At 33.4% G+C, this 23,610-nt stretch overlaps 1 protein-coding gene across 8 annotated transcripts in view; it reads right to left on the bottom strand.

The window, feature by feature from the left end:
• Positions 1-23,610, bottom strand: part of Cadps2 (calcium dependent secretion activator 2) — a 521,519-nt gene that overhangs the window by 286,431 nt on the left and 211,478 nt on the right. For all 8 annotated transcript variants that reach the window (XM_046422408.2, XM_046422403.2, XM_046422402.2 and 5 more), the window contains exons 5-6: positions 19,290-19,526; positions 13,517-13,638 (exon numbers count right to left, since the gene is read on the bottom strand). In XM_046422408.2, coding sequence (XP_046278364.1) covers positions 13,517-13,638; positions 19,290-19,526 — 359 coding nt within the window. The remainder of the gene's footprint in view (positions 1-13,516; positions 13,639-19,289; positions 19,527-23,610) is intronic.

Genomic DNA, 23,610 nt, shown 5'->3' on the forward strand with positions numbered 1-23,610 from the left:
AAGATGCAGACCACCAAATGTACTCTGGCTGGGTCATGCCAACTGAGCCTCTACCCTGGGCTGCCCAGTGCCCCTGCTGCTAGGCTGCTGCCTTCTGCCATGGGCTGCAATGCCCTATGTACCCTGATATCTACAAGAGTGAGCACACACACCTGTTTGGACAGCTGGAGCAGATCTGACTGGTAGGATACAGAAAATTAGGGAATGTTTCCTCTGATCCCCCATAGACCTATTAGGATCCAAAGGATGGAGAAAGCCTCTTAGATTCATGGCAGAGGTGAGCAGAATGAGGTTTGCAAGGATAGATTCCATGACACAAGCTCTTTGCAGTTTTGGAAAACAATGATAACAAAAACAACAAAAGCTAAATCAGATGGAGGGACAAACTTAATATATAGCTCTCCAACCCAACAGAATTTTGGCTGGTATGGCTGCAATCTCTATGTTCAGAAAAACATAAAGGTCAACCTGAGGTGCTGTGAACATTTATCTAACCTCCCCAAACCTGATAGAATCCAAGTTGGGAAGGCCCAATAAGAAATCCTTCTGTCTCAAACAGCCTAGAAAGAAATAATTTAAGATTCTTTAATGCTAGTTTTTTAATATTATCTTCTGTATTGATTTGATAGAATCTCCTTAATATAATTTTATATATTTATTTTAATGTTTTAATGAATTAATTGGACTTAACCTTTTCCTCCTTGTTCATTTTTATACTCTTGCCTCTCTCTTCTTGAATTATATTCTTCTACCCCTATCACATTTTCTTTCCTTTTCATCCCCTTTATAGTTGAAGAGAAGTTTTACTTCAATACCTAATCATTCAGCTGATTCTAATTTCCACTTTTGGATTAAAGGGGTTGTGAGAACATTTTCAATAAACTTTGAAGGTTATTAGTTTATAGTTTTGCTCTAAAATGGTCACAGTTACTAGTGATTATTATCTCTTCTCAAAGCTATGCTTGGGACTGATTATAGATCCATGATTATGTTGAGTGATTTTTTAGATGTATCCCCTGCTTGGAGCACATAAGTAAAGGAAAAGCAATTCCATATAAAATCCTTTATATAACAGTGGAAGAGATATCCATTATATAAAATGCAAAAATATTAATAGATAAATACAGGAAACATGAGAGAACTAGGTAACAAGATGCTTCTAATAGTTCATAACACTCTGACAACCGATTCTGTAGACAATGAAATGGAAGAAATGCCACAGAAAGAATTCAGAATTTATTGTTAAAATTATCAATGAACTAAAAGAAGATCTAAGGAATGAACAAAGGGATAAATGCAGGAAATAAAAGAACATTTCAATAAAGAAAGAGAAACTCTTAAAAGGACAAAACAGAAGTCCTATTGGTAAAGAGAACAATCCAACAAGAAGAAATAATGACTGCACGTATTTATCTCCCACAAGTTTGTGCACCTAATTTCATAAAACAAACACTACTACACATAAAGGGTCAGATAGAACCCAATACATTAATAATGGGTAATTTCAATACAACCCTGTCAGAAATAGTCATGTCATCCATATATAAAATCAACAAAGATATTATATAGTTAAAACTTACTATAGACAAATGAACTTAACAGATCTATAGAATATATGATCCAATGACAACTGAATATACTTTTCAGCAGCCCACAGAACTTTCTCCCAGATCACATTATAAGTCATAAAGAAGTCTTAGCAATTGTAAAAATTCTGAAATAACTCCTTTCATTTATTTTCTGATCATAGTGAAGTGAAATAAGAAATCAACAACAAGAAAAACTACACAACACCTGGATGATGAGTGGGTCAGTGAAGAAACCAGAAAAATAATTTACAAATTCTTAAGAGTTATAATGAGAATTGAAATATAACCTACAAGGACCCGTGGAGCACAATAAGGCTGCTTAAGTAGAAAGTTTATAGCAATGAGTAGCTACATTAAAAAATCAGAATTATCTCAAATAACTTAATGATACACCTTAAGGTCTTAGAAAAACAAGTACAAATAAATCCCAAAACCCATAATAAAGATTAAAGTCAAAATAAATAGAGAATAAAAAAATACAAAGGATCAATAAAGCAACAATTCAATTCTATAAAAAGATAAACAAGACTGATAAACCATTAGCCAAATTAACTAAAAGAATGGGAGAAAAGATTAAAATTAATAAAATTACAGGTGAAAAGGGGGCATCATAACACATACCACTAAAATCCAAAAGGATCACTAGGGACTATTTTGAAAATCTATAGTACAGCAAATGGGATGAATTTCTAGCCATACTCAACCATCCAAAACTGAACCAAGAGAATACAGAAAACCTAGAAAGACAAATAGCATGTATGAAATTGAGGCAGCAATAAAAACAAAACAAAACAAACAAAAAACAAAAAAAAAAGAACAAAAACTACAACACCAACAACAAAAACAACAAAATATTTCCCAAGAAAGAAGAGCCCTGGGCCAGGTGAATTCACAGCTGAATTTTACCAGATCTTTGAACAGAAAAGAACACAAATAGTCCTCCAATTATTCAATGAAATAGAATGGGAGGAAACACTTCCAAACTTGTCCTATAAAGCCAGAATCACACTAATATCAAGCGCACTCGCGTACACACACACACACACACACACACACTCTGAACCTACTAAGAAAGAAATCAGGAAAACAACTCCATTTACAATAGCCTGAAATATGTCTAGAAATAAATTTAACCGAAGAGCTTAAATTATAGAACATTGAAAAAAGAAAGATGAAAATTACAGAACACTGGAAAAAGAAAGAAGAAGATGGAAAATGGAAAGACCTCCCATGTTTATGGACAGGCAGAATTAATATTGTCAGAATGGTGATATTACCAAAGATTTAATGCAATCTCCAGCAAGACACATTGAATTTCTTTAGAGCATTGAAAATAGCCCTAAGTCGTATACGAAAGAATAAAAGACTAGGAATTGCCAAACCAATTCTGAGTGATAGAAGAAATTCTACAGTCATCACAGTATCTGATTATAAATTACACTACAGAGTGACAGTAACAAAAATTGCATGGTACTGGTGTAAAGACACATAGACAAGTGGAATAGAACAGAGACACATAGACAAACTCATACAGATACAGTCATCTTATTCATTCTCCCCCCATTTCTTATTGATTCTTTTTAGTTATACACATCAATAGGATTCATTTTGACATAATTATAAAACCAGGGAATATAATTTGTTCTAATTTAGTCCCTAGTACTTCACCATGCCCTCGTCCCTCCCCCGTTCCTTTCCCTCTACTATACTGATTTTTCTTCTGTTTTATTACAGTTTCATTTTTAAAAATCAGTGTCTTTGTGGATATTTACAAAGTTACCAAAAACATATGTTGGACAACAAATGGTGATGGGAAAACTGGATATCCGTTTGTGGAAGAATGAAACTAAATCTGTATTGCACTGCAAAAAGTCGACTCAAAACAGATCAAAGACCTAGGAATTATACCAGAAATTTGGCTACTGCTAGAATATAACGTAGTATCAATACTCTAACATGTAGACATAGGCATTGAACTCCTCAGTAGGATACCTGTAGCTAAGGAAATAATACTAAGAATCTATAAATGGGATTGCATCAAATTAAAAAGCTTCTACAGAGCAAAGGAATCAAAAATAGAATAGAGAGCCTATAGAACAGGAGAATACCTTTGTCAGCTACTCTCCTGACAGAGTATTACATACAGAATATATAAAGAAAAGCAAAAAGCAAAAAGTCTAATCCAATCAATAAATGGACAAATGAACTAAACAGATATTTCTCCATAGAAAAACAAATTGATAACAATTATATGAAAAAATGCTTGACATCTTTATACATTGGGAAAATGTAAATCAAAACCACATTGAGATGTCATCTCCTTATAGTGATTGATTTCATTTCTCTTCAATCAGTGTGGAAATAATGAAGCACACAAATAATAAATGTTAACAAGGATGCAAGGAAAGAATTAACCCTTATGCACTGCTGGTGAAAATGGAAATCAGTGTGGAGTTTCCATAAAAGACTAGGAATGGAACCACCATATGATTCAGCTATGCCACTCCTGGGTGTTTACCACAAAGAATTAAAGTTAACATATTATACAGATACAGGCATACCCATATTTATAGCAGCACGACTCACAATATTCAAGTCATGGAACCAGCTTACCTGTCCTCCAACTAATGAATGAATAAGGAAAATATTGTGTGTATGTATGTGTGTGTATATACAGATACACACACACATAGACCCCCACACACAAAATGGGGTTTTATTCAGCCATAAAGAAGAATAAAATTATGTCATTGGCAAGAAAAATGGATGGAACTGAAGAATATCATATTAAGTAAAACAAGCCAGAACTTAAGGAAAAAAGAAAGAAAGAAAATGGAAAGGAGACAAATAAAATAGAGAAAAGGGTTGGAGGAGAGAAGAGGGTAAATTTGGGGGGAGGCACTTAGGAATGTACTTGGGAATGTAATTGATCAATCAATGTGTTAGATGCAGGAATTAATATGCCAAAGGAAACCCACTGTTCCTATATAATTGTTATGCATCAATAAAAACTATCTAAAAAGCCAAGTAGTGTCTGTCAACAGATGACTAGAGAAAGACAACATGGCAAATCTACACAATGGAATTTTACTCAGCCATGAAGAAATTACGTCATTTGCTGGTAAATGGATGGAGACAGAGAACATTATACTAAGTGAAATAAGTCAGACTCAGAAAGTCAAAGGTAGAATGTTTTCTTTCACATGAGGAAGCCAGAGAGTTTAAAAAAAGGTGGGGGGCGGGGGGATATCATCAAAATAGAAGGGAATCAATAGAGAAATGGGGATTGAAAGGGAGGTAGGAGAGGAGGGCAAGGGGAGGCACTGGGGAACAAAATGAACTAAATCATGCTTTATTCATGTGTGAATATATCACAATGAATTTCACTTTTATGTATAATTACAATGCACTAATTTGTTTTTTTTTTTTAAAAAGGAGGGAGACAACTAGGGTAGAAGAGTAGGATTGGAGGAGTGAAGAGGGCAGCTTCTGGAGAATGAGACTGATCAAATAAAGTTATGTACATGCATGAATATAGCACAATGAATACCATTAGCACATATAATAGACCAAAAATCATAAAAAGTAAAAGTATTAGAAGCTAATTTGTAAAGAAAAATTATTATATCATCTTTATATCATCTGTCATTAACTTTCTCAAAATTAACAATAATGTTTTTCCTTTTGAATTGCTCTTAAGGGTTTTCCACACTGGGACAAGGTACCATAGGAAAGTCTGGGTGAGAAATATACCTTTTTTTTTTTTAAGTGGAAGTAGGGTCACTTTGAAAAGGAGACTGAGGAACAGAAGGCCATGTCTTTTACAAAAGACCTTTTGGTAATGATACCTAAGTAACAAGAGAAGTCATGTGAGTTCTCTTAAAAGGACACTTGTGCCTATGTAGCCCATGGGAAGATGTCTTATTTATCCAGGGGGTCTCACATATCAATTTAACAAACACCGGCCTAGCCAGAACAGCTCATGTCCAGATGTGTTTGTAAGAACTCCAGACTAAAGTGAGCACATCCAAGAAACAGAACTAACTGCATTTTTAAAGGTAACACGTTTTCCATGGAATTTCTAGGGAAAATGGAGCTTGCAATGGGGAGAAGACCATACCACTCCCCCCCCCCCCGCTACACACACACACACACACAAACACACATGCTGTGTTACCATAAATGGTAGATACAGCACTTTAACTAGATTACTAAGCAGCTATACAGTCACATGACTGGCTAGTGCTCATGGGAAAACAGGAGATACCATATACAGACCTTGTCTTCAAGGAGCTTACAGGTTATGGGCCATCTCCTAAGGAAATGAAATGCAAGCAGGAAGAGGATATGTGGGTTATATTATTAAAGCAGTAACTCAGAGGGAGAGCAAAGAGGACAGCCACAGGGTGCATCATTCTGTGAGGGAAGGTGTATTATCAGAAGTGCTTGGATGTGGAGTGAGGGATTTATTCTAAGAACTGCAGCAGAGAAGATTTTTATGTGTGCATTTACCATAACAGACAGCAATGGCTAATGATAAGGACGATATACAAAGACATTTTCTCCTTCTCTTCTTCCAAACCAGACCTATAGAAACCAGCATGAATGAGCAGGCAAAACAAAATCGGTGAGGAAAATGAACTCAGCACTGTTTCCCCACCACAGGTTTTTGGGTGGGCTGGAGGGGCAAGATAAATCTTAGAAATGTGTAAGTTCCATTGAAGCTAGCCTGAAACTGTTAATACCTACACATATTATTTAATACTTCAAAGTGACAAAAAAAGCTTGGTGTCTGTTAAGATGTCTTCAAGCGGGGTTGGAAATGAAATCCTGAGGTCCTAGAAGATAGTGCAAGGATAAAAAAGAAGTTTGCTACTTATGCCCTGCCAAACTCAATAACTGGCTCAGTAACTGGTTACATAAATCAAATGAAGCAATAACAACTATAAGAGACTGATCTTAACAAAAAAAAAGTCACATAGTATAAGGATAAGTTATGGGCAAGCTGTAAATCCACCACAAGAATGATAGTAATCATAATTATTTAAATGTCTTTCCAAACTGCCTCACTGCTGTTTCTCATTGGAGCCGAGGAGTACTTTCAGACAGCATCTGGAACCTTAATCCACCATATTTTTGTGTTTAATTATGAGGATCCACAGATTAGAACTTTCTTAACTCATGAATAAATTCTCAATGAATTTCTGTGTTGGGCCAATGTTTGTCTCTTCAGGCTTCATTTTATTCTGCACCACCAGTATCAGTCTTAGAGACATGTTACTTCTAGTGAATTTAATAAGGGGAAGCAATCTGTCATAATTTTAAAGACGGAAATGAGAAAAGGCAAAACTTGGGTGCAGTCTGAGTGTCACTTTACTTCATTAAAAACAGACACACATTTTGGTGTATCATGTAAAAATTTATTCTATCTCTAATCTATAAATATAGTTGACCAAAGAATCATACTTCAAAAATAATTCTGATGTTAATAAATTAAAGTGAAAACTAATATGCTTTTTAGAAGCATCATTAGCTTCTTTCAGTTACATGTAGAATGTACTTAACCTCTTTCAAACACTTGTTTCAGTATCTTGTCATTCTGATAAGTTTTCCATTTGTAGCCGCAACATTCTTTCAATAGTCAGGTAGATGATTACAATTCTGGCTAAGAATTTAAAGTTTCCAGAAATATGTACTGGAGACTGTATTTTCCATCATTTTCATGAGGTATAAGAATATTCTGTATTCGTATCCATAAATATACTTCTCTAATGATGCAACTCATCAGTTTTTCTTGCCTTTTTATCTTAATGGTTTCAGAGAGAGGAAAGCAGATCCAATAAACTTCTAATAAAACAGCTCTATGGGACAAAGAAGAGACATGGATGTGGCACAAAAACTGTGTTGCTTGCTGGTGGTTGTTTGGTTGTTGTTGTTTTTTTTAAACAAATAAATGCAACCGATATTTAAGTTATCGTTCTGTCGGTATACTTTATTTTTATTATTGTGGTATTCTGTTGTACAGTGAAATATTTGAAAAGGTTAGATCTCATTCTGCATGTTCTTCTTTGTATTTAATAATCAAATTCCTTGCCTTTATTTCCCTAGTATCAAGGTCTACGTAGAACCTGCATAAGGCCTTATTAACTAGAGGTATGCAACATGTGTTCACCATGGGAAAGGAATGAGCCATAAAAATCAGTACATGTCAGGGAGTTCAAAACTGTGACAAAATCATAACAAATTTCCCCTTCCCCACTATTGGTTCCTCTTATATTCTCCATTTCCTTTTAGTGGTATCATTAAGGGTACCAGCTAAAGCTGAAATTAATGAAATGTCCGGCAATGAGCAAATGCAATTAAAGGGTGGCAACAGCACTTCTGTACCTCATTCACAGAGAATGGAAATTCCTTGGTTCACTGACACTATAAAATGACAACTTAAAAATCCATGAATAATATAGTTTTATCCATAACTGAAAAATACAATCTATCTGCATTCCTTCTCGTATATTAAAAAAAGTAAAAAATGAAAATTAAACCTTTCCAAATTAAATTGCTTTACCACCACTCTTCATAAGTCAAACTTGTCCATCAACCCCAGTTTTACTGGATCCCAGGTCCTACATTCTAAGTTATTCACCAGCTTCACATGCAGTTTCCACTTAATTGCTGGCAGGAAATCTGAACTACAGGAATGAAAGGCAATGGTTAGAAATCTTGATTAAGTTTATTGGAAATATGGACTAAATAAGGCACTTTAATTAGTATCAGACAGAAGGACGAATTGATCTCCAACAAAGCACAAACTGTTGAAGCAATAAAATTTAGGAAACGTGTCTGAAGCATAATTCCTGATGATGATGAATCTCTTTCCTGCTGTGCAAGATGATTTAGGGATGAAAATACCCACACTACTGAGAAGCTGCAGTTGGTCAGCAGTCAGGACATAACATTTCTAAGGTAAAATCGCCCCTGGGAAACAACTATCAATGCAAATCTTGTAATTCATTTTAAAAGTTGACTCTGTTCATGGAAAAACACAAAAGCTATTTTTGTCTAATTTCCTTATGGAAAGAGTAATCAAAAAAAGACTACTGGGGCCTTGCTGTAATATTTTCTTTCTTGATAGCCAAGTATTTTAATACATTTACATTGTTTATGTAACATATCCCCTATTATCAGAATCTCTTTATGAATACATTATAAGTATTGTAAAAATTTAATGAAGAACAGTCTATAAAAACTTTCATTATTTTTGAAAAATCAGTGTCAAAGTAGCTACTCAGATAAAAGCCAATTTATTTAATTGCACAAATATTTAAGTATAAATTAAATACAAGATTTTGTAGCAATTATGCTAAGCAAAAAAAAATAAGCCACATACAGGCTAAATATTGAATGACTCCATGTTTATAAAATATCCAGGAAAAGTACAATTATAGAGCTCAAAACTGGATGAGTGGTTTTCTGAAACTGTGAGTGGGTGCAGGAATAGACTGCCAATGGGCATGACAAATCTTCAAATTGTGTCTTAAACCCGAATTTGTGATGAGAGTTGCACAAGTGGAAGGTTTTATTTTATTTAACTTGCAAGGGATGAATTTTGTTAGATATATATTATATCTAAATAAAATGATTTTAAAAGATTCTGTAGAATGAAATATGGTTTCATTCTACACCATGTTTCTTAGAGCTATTCCACTTCCTCAAAGTCTAATAGACAAGTAGGGTACATTTGATCAACTAATGTAAGTGCCACTGAAGAGCTTCACAAGTACACTAGTATGCTTCCAGGGGTGACAAGGCCTCAACTCCCTCCTTCACTGGGGTGCTATGGTGAGACTTGGAGCATCATTTCCTTCAGCTAAGAAGCTTCTTCCATTGATTTCCTTGACTATATACATAGCATGCTTTGCTGATCAAAGGCTCCTTGCTGAATGAAAATGAAGTAGACTATCAACACATATGGGGGAGCTAAGGCAGAGCAGAGAAGGACTTTTATAGACATTTATAGCTGTAATTACAACTTAAGAAAGAAGAGAGCAAATGAAAAGCCAAACTTTCCACCTGAAGGCAGTGTAAACAAAATAAATAAATGAATAAATAAACTAGACCTAAAGGAAAAGAAGGATGTGAATAATGTAAAGTGAAAATTATTTAAAAAGAGAATGCGGACATGAGAACCAATGAAATGAATGTTTACAAAATATCAAGAAAAATGAGCAAAACTTTAGCTTGATTGAGAAAAAAGAAAAAAAAATAAACCATGCTCAGAAATTAAAGAAAGAATATTATGGCCAACTTAAAAACAAACAGAAAGGTTATAAATAAATACTGTAAAGAACTTTATGGCAATAAATGAGCTAACCTAGGTAAATCGACAAATTCCAAGAAAGATGTAAAATACTGTAACTAACTGAAGAAGAAAGAAGACCTGAAAAATCTGTAACAGATAAAAAGACTTAATTAGTAATCAGAGAATTATTCTCAAAGAAAAGCTCATGCCCAGATAAAGTCACTGGTGAAGTCTATGAAACATTGAAAAAAAGAGTAGAAATTCTTCATATTCTTCCAAAACCTAAATAGAAAAAGAGGAGGGACTATATCCAAACTCATTCAACAAGGTCACTAGTATCCTGATACAAAATAATAAATTTTTTTAGATATATATTATATCTAAATAGGATAATATGAACAATATCTCTTATGACCACAGAAGCAAAAATCCTAAACAAAGTTCCAGAAAACCAAATGCAGTAATGAAAATAATCATACGTTATAGCCAAGTAGAAATTATGCAAGGGATACAAAGTTGTTTTAATAACTGAAAATCATCTAGTGTTACATACCATACTGTTAGAATAAAAACCAAAAATCATATGATTATCTTAACAGATGCAGAAAAAGCATTTGACAAAATCATACACCCTTCATGATTGAAAGCATTCAACAAACCTGGAAGAGAAACTAAATTCCTCAGAATGATAAGGGTTTCTCTGAAAAACCTACAGCTAGCATCATACTTAATTCTAAAAAATTATAGCCTTCCTTCCTATGATCCAGAAGAAGACATGGATGTCTTTCCTTTCTACATTTAACTGATTTTGCACTAGAGGACAATTAGGCAAGAAAATGAAATAACAAGCATCCATACTGTACAGAAGAAATGAAATAATCTCTATATTCAGATGACATCCTCTTGTATATAAAAAGGCCTGAAAAAATCCACTAAAGTTAAAATTAATAAACAAGCACAGCAAGACAACAGCATGCAATATCAATATATGAGCATCAATTGTACTTCTATGTGTTTGTAATGAATGATACAAAAATGAAATTAAGGAAACAATTCCAATTTTAAAAATTTAATAAATTTTTAAATAAATTTATTTATTTATAAATTTAAATAAATTTAAAAAGATTAAACTAGAAATACACATAACAAAAGAAATACAAAATTTATAATTTAAAAATTATAAAACACTGTTAAAAAAATTCATTGTCTAAATGCATGGATAGACACCCATGCTCATGAGTCAAAGACTTATTACTAAGATGGCAATAGTGTCCAAACTGTCCTATAGATTCAGTGCAATTTGTATCAGAATCTCAGCTGGGAAGCTTTGCAGACTCTTTGCAAAAATTGATACACTGATCCTAGAATTTATATGAAATTTCACAACAGACAAAAACATCTAGAAAAAGAACATAATGAAATGATTTGTGCTCCTGATTTCCAAACTTACTATAAAGCAATAGTATTCAAAACAGTGTGGTAACGGCATAAAAGTAGACATATAAATCAACAGAATAACATTCAGAGTCCAGAATAAATTCATGTATCACTAGTCAATTGATTTTCAAAAGGGGTAAAATAAAATTTAATGAGAAAAGAAAAGTTTATTCAACAAATGTTTCTGAGACAATTGAATAGTCACATGCAAAAGAAATAAGTTGGACCTTTATATTACATGCACTATGCACAAAAACAAACTTAAAATGGGTCAGTTGCCTAAATGTAAGGGTCAAAATTATAAAAATCTTAGGAAAAAGTCTAGAATCTAGAATATATAAGCACTCTTAGAACTTGACAACCAGAAGACAAGCAGCTTAATTTAAATAAGTGTCAAAGGACTTGAATAGACATTTCTCCAAAGACCATATACAAATGACTAATAAAGCACATGAAAAGACATTCTATATCATTAGTTATTAAACAAAATGAAAATAACACAAATACCATTTTACATCTACTAGCAAGGGTATAACAGAGAGGGAAGAAGGGAGTGGGAAGGAGAGAGAGACAGAAGTACTGCCGAAAATGTAGAGAAACTAAAACCCTAATACACTGCTGGCAAGAATGTAAATCATGTCACCATTGTGAAAAACAATTTGGCAGTTCCTCAAAAACATAGAATTGAACATAGAATCACCATATGTCCCGGCAATTCTGCATCCAGGTATGTAAACCAAATATTAAAAATGAGGACTTCGTTACTTGAATATCCATGTTAATTATAGCATTTTTTCACAGTAGCCAAAATGTAGAAATGGTCCAAGCATCCATCATCCAAAATGAACGGATAAGCAAGGTGTGAGTTATCAAAATGCCTGAAGTCCCTATACCTGCTTCAACAGGTACACTATGCTACATGAAAGAAGCCAGTCAGCTCACACATTAAAAAGTGATGAGCCAGAGATGATCTATTTCTTACTGGGTCATCTAAAGGGAAGTTGTGTATACTCAGGAATTGGTTTTTCAGTTGAGCTTCTTAATGTCACAGATCCAGCTCTGCGAAGAAGGGAGGAGACTGGAGGCAGAGGAGGAGCAAGTGCTATGACAGGGAGGGGCTGGCAGGTGTTTGAGGGGTTGTATGAAATCCAGGGCACACCAAGGGCAGTGGACCATGGGAACAGAGGGAGAAGAAAGGTGCCAGAGGTAATAAGAGACAGAGGCAGACATGTAGGGCTTTGTATGGCAGGGTAAAAAGTGTCAACCTGCTTCTTCTCAACACCATAATGCTCTGTGCACATCTCTCCTGCTATGCTCTATTCTGCTAGAGTGCCCTCTCTAAAGAAATGCACATTTCTGGTTCATTGGTTCATTCTTCATCTTCAGTGACTAACCAATGCTAGTCAGGACCTCAGCAAAGGATTTCTGGAAACACAGGCTACATACTAATGTTAAGAAAAGAGAAAACCCTTTCCGAAAACGTAAGCTACTTTAAATAAAGATCAAATGGAAGAAAAGCAATGTTTTCGAAAGGCAATGTTCAAAGGAGGGACAAGCTAGGGTCAACTGAATCCCTCAAGCTATACTGGTTATTTCTCACAGAGACTACAGTGTTTCCCAAGTTTGAATCCGTTGAAGAGAACATCTTCCATATTTAATTAAACTCATGCCCAGAATTTGAAACATTAAACTGTCAGCAAAAACAGCTTTATTGTCTCTGATTATTGTATAGCAGTCATTAATTAGTTCTCTAACTCAAGTTTACTCACAGAAATATTCTAAGTCATTGTGCAGCACTCCAGTATCAGAATCTACCTTTATCTCACCACAAAACCATTAACATAAAAAGAGTGAAGTTATAGAGTGCAATCCCAGTAATTCAAACAGGATTATGCACTACCTTTTAAGGAACACGTGGCAACACTCATGCTTTCTTTATAAATGACTTACAAACATTTTACTGCATAATGATTAGCTTCACACCTGCATGTTGAACTCTGTTTGTACTACACAGGGATTCTGCCACAGTCCTAATTAGAGCATCATTATCCAGAAAAGCGCACAGCAATTTCTAACACAGGTGAGACAAAGCTAGTCAAATAGCAGTTTCGAAGTGAAATACCCTACAGTTTTGCAGATAAATAAAGCATGTTTCTTTGGAAGCAAAAACATTTTTTTTTGACTAGCTTACTGTGGCCTTGAGGCTTCTGCCTGGTCTGTCTGCAGTTTTTCTCCTCCTTCCACCTCCATTGTGCAGTAAACAATTCGATTTGGAGCAACTGATTTCAAACCTTGCACTTCCATTATGACAATCTAAAGAAAAAAATGATTTTAAAATAATATGTCAAGTTGATAGTATTCAGCAACTCACAAAAAAATAGCAACATAAACTGCAATTACGAAGAAAGACCCATTGAAAAATTTGTTTGATAGCATTGCTAGGATTTTGCCTTCTTTATAATATACCTCTATTTATCCAAGGTATAGTAAATGACTATTTTGAGGCAGTTTGGTTTCTGAAGAAATAACTCATTATTGCTCTTAAAAAAAGTAAGGTTAAAGATCCTAAGAATTAGCCTCAGCAAAGTAAGTGAACTTTCAACTCAGATCTTAACAAATTAGAGCAAGTTTGAATGAAGTAGGGCAGAAGCACAAATAAAAATTCAATGAAAATAAGAGGAGTACATGCTGTGCTCCACAGAGAGTGACATGGGGCATTTATTATCAGAGACATGGTCAGGTGATACCAATTCATTGATATCAACACATGACTGAACTTTTATATACTCACATATTTTAAATGACTATTATGATTCATAAAAGAATTTTATCTATGGCTGCTGTATTTCACATTATCAAAATATAATAGAAACTATAAATTGCCACTGAACATTTTAATATTAGCTTGATGAAGAAAAAATTTTTTTCAATCCATTAAAGGGATGTACTAATTTAATGCAGAACACTGGAAAATCATGGGAAAACTAATATTCCTTTTATATCTATAACTCTTGGGTGAAAGGGAAACATTTTTTAAATTGAGCTTTTTGTTTGCTTAAAAGGCTATCAATCCTATAATACCATAACTCAACATTCTTATTGGATGTAGACATAAAATATGAATGTTATTTTCTACAATGTTTTCAATCAAAATTTGCATTATGAACTTTTATAAATTCTTAAAACAATTTATAAAATCAATTCAAAGGCATTTTATGTATGTGAATGAATTTCATTATTGATTGCATGTTATGTTTATACAAATAACAGTATTCACACTACATAGCAATCAAAATATATACCCAAAACATCATTGCTATCACTTATTAATCATTTAATATATAACTACAGACATAATTTCATAGAACTGTGATATGAACCTTTATACAAACAATTTCAAAGAAATTGTATAAACAAACTGCTAACTTTCTAGCTCTAGAAAAAGAAGAAGGGTTATGTTTGTAAATACAAATGCATATTTTGTTTTGTTTTTATTAAAACCTGGAAAACTGATCACTAAAATAAGAAAGATCAAACTCAGAAAGGCCTCCTTCCTCAATCAGGGTTATGTAATTTTGTCACATTGAAATGTATAGTAATATATTAATAAAAATAAGGTCTGAGTGAAAATAGACTAAGAATTATTGAAGAATTGATGGAGAATAATATCATCTTTCACAGATGCTATAATATTCATGGAAATGGGGATAAAGTACTAAATCCTGATTTTAAAAAAATAGTTTTTTTTTTTTTCTTTTGTGAGGGATACCGGGAATCAAATTCATGGCCTCATGCAAGGCACTCTATCACTGAGCTGCACTCCAATCCCCCCAAGTTAGGTATTTCTAATAATTCAAGTGTCTAATTAGTAACACTGAAATTGGGTACTTTTAGTAAAACTAATCAGATATTGAGACAAATGAAACATATAACAATGCTGATTAAAAAACAACTACATTTGGACTTAACCACCATGACTCCACTTTTTAAAATCAATGACAAATTTTTTCATGGTCACTTAATATGCGTCACTTAATACTTGTGTTCCACAAGTCTAGAAATGCTAACAGCATTGGTTCATGTTTTGGATTACTGTTCACACACTGCAACTTCTTCTGCATTTTATTTAATAGAGTGTGGGTAAGAAGAAAGGAGACATCTGCTTGGTGTCATTTCTATCCCCTCTAATACAAGATACTGTAAAAAAAAATCCAAAAACCACAAAACAAACAGCATTCCAGCCCTCAAAACAATACCCCATCTCTGCCAGGAAGGTTTTATCCTGAAGATTTGCCACTTTCTAAAGATGTAAGTTCTGTGATGAATTTATACATTTAAATACAACAACACAACTTAGATCTTCCAAGAGCAGGGAAACAAAGCTAGTCTCTCAATCACTAGTGATAAAGACAGCCAAGAATACCATGGACCATCAACTAACACAATTTTCTATTTCAACCAATTCCCGAAAAAACTTGATAATGGAACTTCAGAAAATAAAATTGATCTATGGTGCATCTTCTCTTCTCAATCTCTCCGTGCCTGATGTAATAGGGATATAACAGACAAAGCTATCGGTCTTAGAAGCAAAAAGAAGGAAGGCACTAGTTAACAGGCTTCTGAGCAATATATCGACCAAGGAGTTATGTGACAATAAATTAAGCATGTGTATTTCGTGAGATAGTGATGCTGGCAGTATGGCAAAATCAGGGACCATATATCACACATACAGAGGAAGGGCTGCTAGTCTAATGTCAATGAAGAAACTCAATGTGAAAATCCAACTCTAACCATGATATATATATATATATATATATTTTTTTTTTTTCTTCATCAAGCTAATATTAAAATGTTCAGTGGCAATTTATAGTTTCTATTATATTTTGATAATGTGAAATACAGCAGCCATAGATAAAATTCTTTTATGAATCATAATAGTCATTTAAAATATGTGAGTATATAAAAGTGCAGTCATGTGTTGTATACACACACACACACACACACACACACACACACACACACATATATATATATATATATATATATATATATATATATATATATCCAGTACAGCTTATGGACTCATAACTTCATAGATGAATGTTTGCTTCTCTAGTTTTACTTCAGTATTTAATTTTAACATATCAATGCATGGTTTAGTTTTCTGAGAATTAGCTTCTATTATTCTTTCTAAAGACTTCATGAACGGAAACATAAACCTGTATGTTAGATGCTTTTTGAATACCATAAAAATCTTAATTCAATAAATATTTATTGAGTGAAATGTATGCCCAGTACTGGTTTGGTGCTTTTGATATCTCAGAAAAAAACAACAAAGAAAAATATGTATTTTTCTTAAAGGTCATACTGGAGAAGGGAAAACCAGATAATAAGCGTAGTATATAAGTGAACTATGTTTTAGACAATAAATGCTGTGGCAAAAATTGAGCTTGGTGAGAGAATGGAGAGATGGGCAGTAATTCTAAAGAGAAGGTGAAATGTGAGCAAAGTTTTTCAAATCTTCACTTTAATTCCTTATACATTATTCCTAGGATCCTTATTCAATTCTTTAAAAAGACTCCTCCACTGAAGCAGTTTGAAGCCTGACTAATGAAATGTGAGAGCTTTATTTAAATTGGATTAAATGCTTGCCTGTCTGAGTTTTCATTGCTGAAATCTGGGGTCTGAGGAACAAGACACCATGGGCTTGCCTTATGTCTTAGGCTCTTCAAACTAGAAGACCAGCCAGCTATTCTGTCAGGTATTGTAGGGATATGTACTGGAGAGTTGTCACTTAATATAATTTCATTTTGTTCGTAGACATGAAACTCCTAGATAAAATACTATGAATACCTGAGAATGGATTTCTTTATGCTACGGTAGCAAAATATCTGCCTAAGACAGACACAATAATAGAGGCTGTCAAAACACTTTTATAAATATGCAAGTTTCTCAGACAACACAGATGCAAGTTTTAGCTTTATTCTTCTAACATCATTATATTATAAACTGAGCTGCTCCCTTTAACATACTGACAATAAGCTACAGAATAACAATTCATAGTTGCATTTACACATTAATTCATAGTCTAATTTTATTTTCATGAGAGAAAATAGAATACCTAAGTTAATTATTTATAATTGTTGAAGACTTTTGAACAATGAGAAAATGTGCTGAATTGGTTTGTTCTGTTGTGAATGCTTAAATATGTAGATAATAGATTTATACATCATAAAATTTGCTCTACAAATTAATTTTTCCATTAATTTGTATGCTGAATTCTTATTAAAATGTAACATTATAATTAAGTTATTGATTTTTTGGTATAAAATTTAAAAAAATAAAGCATTAGCACCTTTTGAGTCAGCAAGATTTGTGACAGGAAATGATGAGGAAATTCTTCTTGTAATATACTATGTAGTTTCGAATTAAACACCCTTATGTTATGTGAGGAAAGAGACTGAGAAGAAATTCAGTAGGAAGGCCACTTGGCAGAGTCATTAAGTGAACCAGAATGAAGTTTTGAGTTCAAAGAAAGCCATACATTTCTACTCTGACACTAGGTTTAATTCATTAATACACAAAGTCTGGAAGTTAAAAAAGTGAGAGGCAATTGTTTTTTTCTCAAGCTTGAAGTTGAAAAAAAATGGAAGAAAAAGAGCAACTGTAGACATTTGCTTTTTCTGCCATTGACTAAGCAGATTTAATATCAACTAGAAATCTAAGACACTACCTCCTAAGACTGTATGTACTTTTTCAATCAGCAAATGCAAATAACAGTATTGGGGACCAGTGGAGACAGAATGTGACAATATAAGGAAGGAGCTTAGGAGCTTTATAAGCATCAATAAGAATTTTGAAAGAGCTACAAATTTAAGCTAGACATTGCTAGTATTTACTTATTGAACAGAAATTATGGGGAGAAAAAAAAGCTGGGGTTTAAGACAAATGATTTAATACTACTCATTAGTATGATATAAACTTTTACTTTGTACTTCATGTAAGTTCTTTCTTTTATGTATTAAGGATGCTTGTATTATGTGTGTATGTTGAGGTATATAAACCCGTATTCATATACCTAGTCATATATATAATCATATACCTAGATTAGAGAAGACGAAATGTAATCATGAAAGGTATAAATAGGCAGCTGTATCAAGAATTATCAGCGTCTTTCATTTTCAGGGATTTGTTTAAAAAGGATGAAACTCTAAAGTTTTGGGGAACACAATTTTAAATGCATGTCATTTGTTCTTGTTCTCCATAATATTTGCTGTGCCTATAATGAAACTGGAAATCCTAGAAATGAATTTTGTATTTCTTATCATATATAATACTGAATATTGTATTGTGTTTTACTTGATTTGATTCTAGAAAGATGATTCCATAAGTGAAGTACATTAAAAACAAAGTTAATCTCAATTTGACTTTTAAATCAGATTTCCACCCAAGTGTGTTTTGGTACATACTATATCAATGAACTTACACTACTTTAACTGGCAAAAAATTGTGCCTCAAAAATTTTTATTATTTAAATCCTAATACTGCTGTTAAGGTTTTTTTTTTTTTTTTTTTTTTTTTTGGTTGTTGTTGTTTGTTTGGTATGGGGGATTAAACCCAGTGGGGCTTAACCACTGAGCCACTTCTCCAGCCCTTTTATTTATTTTTTTCTTTTGAGACAGGGCCTTGCTAAGTTGCTGAGGCTGGCTTTGAACTTGCAATCCTCCTGCCTCAGCCTCTTGAGCTGCTGGGATTACACGTATAGGCCAGTGCACTCATCTGCTGTTATGTTCAAAGGATAATTTCCATTTATTTGTGTTCATAACCTGTTTTTTAAGCTAATAAGGAGTGATTTAACATCTCAAAACATATAACACTGCTTTAAATTCTAAACATTACTGCACAGGTCACAGAATTTGCTGTGCAGCCTCATTTATGCAACTAGCTGTGACAAAGCCACTTACCTCTAAGGTGAATGACAGTACCACATCGGACTTTGACAGCTGAATCTCATTTTCATCTCCTAGGTCCAAAAATGCAGAATTCTGTGAACGTTTTAATTTCTGTAATTTGAATTCTGGGCCACCTTTTGAAACTGGAAGGCTTTCCAAATTGGCCATTAGCAAATTCACTGAAGATCGTAACTCTTCTATGTACATATTCTCCATTTCTTTTGCTATAAATTTGGGGAATCTTCTTTCCTTAAAAATAATTTAAAAATAAAATTGTTAAAAGAGTCATATTTCAATTTTATTATAAAAAATTATATGATGCCTGCAATCCACTCTTTTAGAATTATAACACTCTTCTTAAAATGTTTCTGCCCTATATTAGTCTACAGATTTTAAAAATCTCAGGCTTTGGTAATTTTGATTATATTTCAGGATACTTTACATATCTTATTGATGATCACTGTAGTACAAAATGAAAAACATTTGCATGTGTCTATGTGAATACACACATATATATTTTTCTGTTAAATTTATTTTTGATAAAATTTGTATATGGGACTGATAAACTCTGGAAACAGGCTTGTAATATGTCTTAGTGTATAGATGAATCCCAATGAACTATGTCTATTTTTGAAATGCTTGTAGTAATGAGTCTATAAGAAAATATTAAAAATACACTGCTTTGCTAGTTATAAAACAAACATTTTAGCAATGCATTTAATTATTATACATGTGCATTTTTATACATAATCATTCAAATTAAAACTCCTATTGTTAATGAATAATATGCACATATTTCTTAACTGATTAATTTTCACATTGCACATATGTGCCAAGATTCCTTACGGCCATGCTTCAGTTTTTTTTTTTTTTTTTTACTAAAAGTATAGATAAATTTAAAGCAAAATGCCAACTTATGAATAAATCCATCAAGTGAAAAAGAGGTTGACGATATCCACTTGGAAAATTCTATGTTTTAGCTGAAGTACATAGGCATCATCATACAATTCTGTTATCTCTGCAATCAGATTTGTTTCTTTTACTTGATTAAAAGAACATTCCAAATATTGATATTTAGGTAGTGCCAAATTGACCTTAGAGAACACCATACTGATTTATATTCCCCCAAACAGCAAATAAGAGCACTTTTCCCCTCAGAATTCTACTTCTCCTTTCATCTTTGCCTACCTGACACTTGGCTTCCCTCTGTTAAAAGTAGGGGGGACAGAGTTTTACCATGCCAAGCTCAGTGTGATGTGCTCTTCACTGCCCTAAACAGCCTTGGGGATAAGAGCTCAAAGACTGCCTAACGCTCTAGAAAATCACCACCTTCATTGCAGTTTCCCTCAGCACCATCAAAACCTAAGAAGCCTGCATTTCCAGCAAGACTGGAACAGGTCCAGAGGGCTCTCGTCCACCTGTGCCTAGTCCCTGACTGGCTTGCACCAGGTCCTTCCTGAGATGGAAAGGGACATCTGGCACCACTTTTGGAATTATTCCCAGAGCCTCAGGCCACCTGTTTTCCTTTCCCCAAATATAACCTTCATATATTCCTTTAAAAATCATTTACACACAGTCCATACTAAAATTGCATACTTTCACAGAAAGATTAAATATCTTCATTAATAATTAACTTTCCCAAAGAAGATTTTTAAATATCTTTTTAATACTCCTCTGGAGTTGGAAGCAACATCCCTACACAGTAAGTTTGCATCCTCAGGAAAAAAACAACAACAACAACAAAAAAAAAAAAACACATAACTACCCAGTACCTCTGTTTCCTTTGGAAATGCAAAGTTGTTTTGGAATGGTTTTTCAATAGAGACAAAGAAGAAAAATAAAATAAGCCATAAACACAGACTTTTAATTTTTGAACTAATATCGAAAGTTGTCTGGAAAAGCATCCAAAACTCAGAAATAAAACAGGAAAATGAAAGGGCATTTCCCTTTAATGTCACACTAGGCAAAGCCTTTTCAATGGTCACAGCATGAAATGTATCTAATTTAACTTGCTGTTTATTACTGATTAAAGTTCCAGACAGAGAAGTTACATATTATCTTGTAGAATTTTGTCTAGGAAAGAAGCAAATGTTTGTCTGGTGAGTAAAATAACCCAATAGTTACAATTTAAATCTGTGTTAGAAATTAATAACTTTTGTGTCTAATCTATGGGTCTTAAGAATGGGCCCTGCTTCCACAAATACCTAGTTTCTCAAATGTTCTTTGGACTAATTTTAATGTGTAGCTTGCTTACTCATTGATTATACATTAAATAATTTTTTGTTTATTTTATATTTGAATGAAAGTCATAACTTTCCATTGAAAATCATAACAAAATAAAAGGCAAATATGTCACATATTAGAAAGTCCTGAGAATGCACTAATTTTTTTTTCCAATTTCCATGGTGTTATTTTAAGGAAAATATAGCATTAGCACATAAAAAACAAACAAACAAACAAAAAAAGATGTCTCTTTAGCGTTAGCTAAAAACACCTCATTCAGTCTGTGAAAGAGGAGACTGGCAGGCATCAACCAAATTGACAGCTCTATCAGTATTTTTAAGCTTTGGGGAGAAACATACTACACTAGAATTTTATTTTTTCTCTGAAAATACTCTCTCAACTCTCAAAGCTTTCAGGTTTATTGACAACATTTTATTAACTTTAGCTTGCTTATGTTGCCCCCTGTTTGGAAACAACAAAATCAATTGTACTTTAAGGCTTCAGTCTGTGGATGGATGGAGTCGGAGAATATTATGCTAAGTGAAATAAGGCAATTCCAAAAAACCAAAGGCTGAATGCTTTCTCTGATATGTGGATGCTAATTCACAGTAAGGGGGGATGGCACTAGGGAAGAAGAGAGTGACTTTAGATTAATAGAGGGGAGTGAAGGAGGGAATGGGGTATGAGAATAGGGAGTAGAATGAAACAGATATTATTAGCTTGTATACATATATGACTTGTGTACATATATGCATTACCCATGTGATTCTACATGTACAATCAGAAAAATGAGAAATTATGCCCCATTAATGTATAATATGTAAAAGTGCTTAAATGCATTCCACTGGAATGTATAACTAATTAGAACAAATTTTTTAAAATTACTAAAAATATCCATTGTACTTCAGACCAATATACATGTTAAATTTGATCTTTTCAAATTAGAATGAAAGTGTATTATGAATTAAAATGCATTCAGGGGTCATATATAACAAATTAGAATAAAATGAAAAGAAAAAAATTAGAACAGAAAAGACACAGGGTTAATTTCTAATTGTTCTATCCTGTATTCCATGGTTTAAATATTTGAATTTAGTTCCCTGTACAGCATGACACCCTAGTGGCCCTAGCACATGGTATACATTAAAATAACAATAGTTGCTTCAATAAAAAAATTTCCTATTATTCAATCTTAGTCACTTTTCCTTAAATGTGCTTTACCTTCCACCAGATGATGTCTGGGGTTGGTACCACTAGAATAGTCTCTCCAAGCTGATCTCAGCTCTGTTTTCCATGCCTATGCAGGTTGTATATCCCAAATCCAAAAACATGAACTCTAAAATGCCCCAACATCTGAAACATTTGAGCCCTGACAAGATGCCACGAGTGGAAAATACCACACCTGACCTCGTGTGATGAGCCCCAGTCACAACATAGGTGCAGTAGAGTACTGTATAAAAATTACTTTCAGACTATGTGCTTAAGGTTTATATGAGCATAAATAAATTTCATGCTTAAACTTGGGTCCCATCCCCAAAACTTCTCATTACACATTTGCAAATATTCCAAAATCTTGAAAAAATCCAATATATGAAACTTCTGGTATTGAGAATTTTGTACAATGGATACTCAATGTATCTTAACTTTAGGCTTTAAACTAGGTGGCATCAAGTAAACTACTGGTTATAGAGTTGATCTAGTCACAACTAAAACACTGAAGTGCTTACACTTTCTTTTTGTGTGTGTGTGTGTGTGTTGTTGTTGTTGTTGTTTTGTTTTTTAACAAATTAGAGCAGATTCCCAGGTATTCTTACCATACTGTTATACTCTCTTCCTTTCAACTCAACTATTTAGTGGGAGAAAAGGGGGAGAGTACTACAAATAATTCAGGGATTCTGCCTACCCCTGACTTTCTATTGACAATATCCAACCCCTTGCAGATTCAGTCATTTCAGTCAGTCAATAGATATTCACAGGGTGACTGCTATGTGTTCTGCTCCAGGCCTTTGAGATGTAACCATGAAGGTAAAGGAAAAATAATTCCTACCACAGAGACCCTATTTTCTGTGAGGAGACAGATATAATAAGAAATCATTTTATGTTGTAGAAA

This window comes from Marmota monax, unplaced genomic scaffold (genome assembly GCF_021218885.2).
Source record: "Marmota monax isolate L192 unplaced genomic scaffold, Marmota_monax_Labrador192_F-V1.1 WCK01_AAM20220418_F8-fsc00027, whole genome shotgun sequence".
NCBI classification, from domain to species: domain Eukaryota; kingdom Metazoa; phylum Chordata; class Mammalia; order Rodentia; family Sciuridae; genus Marmota; species Marmota monax.